General features: G+C 44.0%; 1 protein-coding gene across 1 annotated transcript in view; it reads right to left on the bottom strand.

Moving 5' to 3' along the window:
• Positions 1-279: 279 nt before the first annotated feature.
• The window catches only part of LOC145446880 (calcium-activated chloride channel regulator 1-like), a 48,471-nt gene continuing 42,750 nt past the window's right edge, over positions 280-6,000 (bottom strand). The window contains exons 17-18 of the mRNA XM_080325252.1: positions 1,092-1,550; positions 280-622 (exon numbers count right to left, since the gene is read on the bottom strand). Of these exons, the coding sequence (XP_080181378.1) occupies positions 474-622; positions 1,092-1,550 (608 nt within the window). The 3' untranslated portion in view covers positions 280-473. The remainder of the gene's footprint in view (positions 623-1,091; positions 1,551-6,000) is intronic.

Here is a 6,000-nt window from a genome sequence, read left to right as displayed (position 1 = left end):
CTCAAGTGATGTTATGGGATTAAACACCAAAATATCTATATGCTACGAACTACCATTGCACATGATTATTTTTGACAAACCAGTCAAGTGAAAATTCTATCGCGTTACCACTTGTATAGTTCGAATTTCATATTTGAGAATTCCTCTCAAAAGTCAAAACCTACCATATATCGCTAATTATGACGTCACACAGAAAATATACAAAGTTAGAAAACGATATATATTTTTAGAAAAGTTAGAAAAGCGATATATGTTGTTGTTGAACATAGTATAGCACGTATGCTGTCAAGCCGTGAGTCATAATAATTAAATCATCATTCCCGTTCAATTACGACCATTCTTGTTTTTACAGGCATGTATTTTCGTGATTCTACAAATAGTAAATATGACAAATAATGTTGATATCGGCATTCGATTAATCGCATCAAAAATGGAAATGCATATTGTATGATTAGTACTGATCAATTTCAGCTCTACTTAACGATAATCGTATTTAAACGGGGCTCTTCCGGGGTGGAATATTCAGACGTGCCTCTCTTCGTGCTGCGATACGGATTCGAGTATGGTTTTGAAGGTTTCGAGGCTTTCTTCATGAAAAACTGGACGACGGTGGCGGTGGATGCTGGAAGTACATTCAGAATACCCATAAATTCTCAACGCTAACATAGCGTGTGCAGGAAATTCAGTTCTGCACATTTTTTCAGATACTCACATTCTCTGAGCGTTTGTTTGCTTGCGGTATTCATGGTGTTTGTCAACTACTATGGCCGTTTACACCATGCCAATTTTTTGTTTCATTTTTAATCCGTAGCTGCCGACTTGCACAGCACGACCTACTTCTAGGCTTTTAGAAGACATCGCTTAAACGAATGAGATGGCGAGGAGGAGCCTAGTATGACCTCCAACACTTAGGTAGGAATACTGGACTCGACCTCGGTCGGACTCGAACCCGCAAACCATTGGTGTCGCACCTGTGGATTATACCACTACGCTATCTCGCCGCACGATTCTCAGAGTGTAAAATATCTAACATGTAGGGACCCTTATACACAAATAATATGATTGTATTTCCTTCAGTTCAATATTCTTACCTATAATAATAAATCCAGCCACTCCACTAAGGATGTACATCCATAGCTCCATGGAGTCTCCAATGACTTGCCTCACGGGCGTAGTTTGCTGTGAAATCTCGTAATCCGACACCGAAGACGCTACGCCGGCAGGAGTCACGGATGTTGTCGTGGGAGCAGTGGGATCAAATATTTGTTCTAATAAATTTATTGGTAGTATGGCAGATGTTTCACCAGAATTTCCGACTTCATCAAAAGCTTTGATTCCGATCGCGAGAAATGAAAATGCGAAAGCGTTTCCGAAAAAGTCCGTGAGGAGCTGTGTGGGGCGTATCACATATGTTTCACGGTCTCCGACAGGTGATGGTTGACTCAGATTTCCTTCCGCAACGTATCTTTCATCCAGAAGCATGTTGCTATCAAAGTCGCTTACCAGATTGACCGGGTTGCCAAATGTATACCTCACCTCATATCGTGACGCTGCAACGGAAACGTCTCAAATATGAAGAAGATATCTATAATTTTCAAAACATGCTAAAATCATAAGGGCAGTTAGTCAGTGTATTCAAATCGCCCACGGGTATGTAAACTACGATCCGTGTACACATCGGAGGTGAAAGGACTATTACTAGTACTACGGGGCCAAGAAAACAGTTCCACTGGAAATTCTATTTGGATTCCCAGAATTCATGTTTGTCATACGTCACGTGTTATTGGTGACTATAATTGGGAATTGATCGGTCCAACTTTAACCTATAATAGCGAAACAACCAAATTCCTAAATATTCCATCAGCACTATCTATTCGAAGTAATGATGGTTGGATCAAGAACCAAGTATTCTCGGTTCTGAAATGTCATGACGTAGAGCAGGGGTCTCAAACACGCGTCCCACGACCACGAGATCATTTTGTGCTGCCCGCGTCGGTGTTTTGGATTTTAAAGTATTCGACTACATTAAACTGCCACATATATCCTTTTAGATTTGAGAACTCAAACTTTGTCCTGAAACTACTTCAAGATCCCGAAACTAGTCATCAAACTTCACTATCACGTCACTTACAAAAGTTACATGAGGTGGAAGATCATCTATTACGTCTTATTACTTGTTTCTGATGGTAATACATGACGCGTTGATGATTTGAGACGGAAAATTGGTATTGGGCGAGACCTTTTGTACAATTACTCAAATTCGCACTGATTAGGGGAAAAAATAAAAGTGAATCGAGTTGAGACGCGTCAAACGTTACAACCAGAGACACTTGTGACTCGGAACACCGTGACTTGGTACAAGCACGTCCGCAACAAACTATCAGATTGTTATGGCGTGTAATCAAAAGGTCGTAGCACTAGCTATCTAAGTAGATCAGTATGGCAATGACAACCATTGGTATTTTGTTACCCTCTTGATATAGTTAGTTGCACCCTGCCTCATCTTAGGTCTCTTTATCCATGTTATTATCCTGAATTAAAGGGAGGAATTAAGGTAGTGATTAGGGCTGGGCAGAATGATTCGCGTACTCGAATCTGAATCGAGTAATTATTTGGAACTAGTGCACTATACACCAACATTACCCGTTCATGGTGATCACTTTATTGACTAAGTACTTTTACACGTCAACCTTTTTTTTTTATTGTTCTCTCGAATTGATATTTCATTACTCAACAGATTTCTAGTTGCGAGGTTTCAGTTTTTTTCCGTTTACGCTCATTACGTAAAATAATTCACTTGATACCTATTATAAACGATGCACTGCCATTCATTTATGCTTCGTTACATAGCTATCTTACCATGACTCACAGTTTTTCCCTTTAACGCCCATTACGTGAAACACGGAGTGCTTGGGACTCATCATAAACGATGCGCCAAGGGATTTGTTTTATACGCATGATACCTATCACCATTTTTCTTAACGATTTACCAAAATTATAACGTTACACTTCATTACTTCCCTATAACAAACTATGAAAATCCCGTATTTACATCTAAATCTTAAACACCCATTCTTACCTTCAGATTTAGTCATTCTCCGTTGTGTTCCGTATTACTCTTATTGCCATCTATTGACTTGTTCCGTTTCGTCTCCTCGTGTTCCTCATACGACTTAAGGTTCTACGTCGACGACACCTTATACAACCTACCCATAACACAATCACCAGAGCTATCAACCCGGTTACCATCATTATCACAGCAACCGGTTTCAGTGTAGGTATCAGTTTCGCACCTTCCATAATCATCCTATCGATCAAGTTTAATCTACTTACCTTATATCCACCTTCCATCATCACCAGTTCGTGCAGCCATCGAGTATAGTTGTGGTCAACGAAATCTGTGGTTGTCTTCCCCACGGTGGTTCTTGATATTCGGGAATACTCAGGAGCGGGTGTTCCCAAACTTCGGGTTTTCTGCCCGGGCTGCGGCGATGTGTTAGCCATCGTTGACTCAAAGGTAATCGTCTCCTGTTGAATACAAAACAGTTGTTTCGGTACTTACCTTGCGGTTGTGGTCTGGGTTTTGGTAGTCCGTTCCGATGTCGGTCCTGCCGTCTTCCGTGGTGTTCTGCAGAGCCTTCGCAGTGGTGACCGGATGCACTCGCGTCGTTGTTGGTGTTTCACCAATGATTTTCTTCATTCCGTAGGTTTGGTTTCACGCGCGAAGAGTTTGCAACTGTTGCTTCCCATAAGTCGCATCAGTTGGTTTGACAGTTTTATACTCCCCCTTTTTGTTAGCCATCGATTTCGATCGTCTTCCTTGCACCAGCCTCGCTTTCATCCGCCATTGTTTTGTTAGGGGTGGCAGATGTTTCAGCGCTGTAGTGCTTGGATCATAGTCTTTCGCCGCTGGAGTTACCCACGTCGGACTGTAGTAAGCGATCATGTACACTTCTTGGGATGGGGGTTTACCTCTGACGTCTGTCTTGCTACTATCGAGTGCGACACGCCTTGTCTTGTTAGTCTTTCATTTATTTTCTCATGAACAACAAAAATAGCCAATTTTCATTCGGCAAAACCTTGTTCAATAATACCAAAATAAGGTATTATATCTATTGCTTCCTTTAGTGCCTTCGCCTGACCCTCCCGCGTCGGGTTATAAGGGCCAGAAACGAAAGGCTTAGTCGATGGGTCCTTACGTCCGATGTCGCATTGGTATTTCATGGATTGGGGGGCGCTGAGTTGGCCCCGCAGGCTATCAAGTTCGGAAGCAAATGGATCATAAACGGCTGTCAAGACTCCTTCAGGGATGGCGATTTTTTCTAGGCCAGTCAAAAGTCAGGAGGTTTGTATGACAGTTTCGCCAGTGCTACCGATTGTGCACAGAGACTTTCGAGTTCCGTCTTCACGCTGGGACTGGTGTCTTGTTGTAAGGTTACATAGTAATTGGGCCAGTTATTGGCCCAATGCGAATCTCGTTATGAACGGGGTTTTGGTGTTGGTGGAGAGAAGGGCGAGGTTCTTCGTTGTCAGCGGGGATTCCCAACCTATTCAATCTGACCTCTGATCTCGGCGTGTGCCCACGCCTACCGTCACGCCGGCGGATTCAGTCGCCGCCGGGGGCCCGTTTCTGGGGAGACGTGCATCTTAAAATCCCCAGACTCCTTGCCGGTCATGACCGGACATGTGTCCGGTTAGCCGGTAACAGCTGCTTTGTTTGGGAAATTACTCATAACTGTGGCTGTCGTCATGCATCTATGGGCCGAATTGTTACAGTTATTCGGACAAGTGCATCCACGAGAGCTTTCAGGACCAGTTTTCTCGTGCAGGTCCTTATTTACGTCAGCCGGGATTCCGCGCTCGACGTCTTCATTATTGGTGCCGTCAGGGATTCCTGACTCGACACATCTTTAGTTAGTGCCAGCAGTGCTAACTGACCCGACACTTTCTCGACTAGTGCCAGCAGGGGCTACCTGACCCAACACTAGGGATTTCCCATATTTTTTTGACCTTTTGGGAAAGAAGGTAAGACAGTTGCCGTCGTTAGATCGGCGTATTTATGATTGGTGCCAGCAGGGATTCCTAACTCGACACATTTCGCGCCAGTGGTGATTACCATCTCGACACTTGCGCCAGCGGCAACGGCCTGCGGCGACACAGACAACGTGCCGGCTCGACGCTTATCTGGTTTGCAGCTTCCATCAACCCATCATCGGTTACAGTGTCGCGAAGACTGCTTCCGACTTTGGTTCCGTACCGTTGATCACACGAGATCCCGCCATGAAGCGTTACTAAAGACAACCCTTCGTTTGCATTAGGCGGAGATTCAAATTCAGTCGCTATGTTTGGTAATTGTTGTACATGATCAATCCATTTTAGACCTACAATATCGAGAGGTCTCCTTCCTCGATCGCAAATGGAGCCGATAGTCCGTCGAAATTGATTATTACTAAGGAGTCAACGTGGGAGGAGTCACCTATATCACGTAGTTTCATGTCTATAGGTTGTCGCTCCTCCCAGCTTGGCGGGTATTAGGTTTCTACGACGTTTTTCAATTTGAGGACGCTTCCCGTGTCGGCGCAGAAAACCCCAGTTGTGATCCTTCGACGATCTTTTCTTTTCATAGATTGGCGTTCGCAGATAGTAAGGAGGTAATCGATGTGTTCGTCTTCAGACTCTCCCCCGTCCACTGAAATTGCCAAGAAATGACGCTGAGCCCCAGAAGACCAGTTGGTGCCTCCATTTGATTATAGTGTAGCTTCATGGCGCTTGCCATACAAGTATTCCACACTTGGTTCGATTTACTTCACAGAGCTCAACCCCATCTCCTGGCTTTTCCACATTTTTCCACACCCCTTATACAACCCGGTTCTGTCGACGTTGATTGAAGCATTGGTTGTAGATTGATCGAACGAAGCAGTGACCTTGGAAGGTCCAGCGGCTCAAACTATTCATACAATAGACAAGCCCCTTGGCTTAACACAACCAACATACTCCAAT

This window comes from Botryllus schlosseri, chromosome 9 (assembly GCF_051294905.1).
Source record: "Botryllus schlosseri isolate E-star chromosome 9, Bs_hap1, whole genome shotgun sequence".
Classification (NCBI taxonomy): Eukaryota; Metazoa; Chordata; class Ascidiacea; order Stolidobranchia; family Styelidae; genus Botryllus; species Botryllus schlosseri.
The sequence above is the reverse complement of the archived record's forward strand: the minus strand, read 5'-3'. Positions and strand labels throughout refer to the sequence as shown.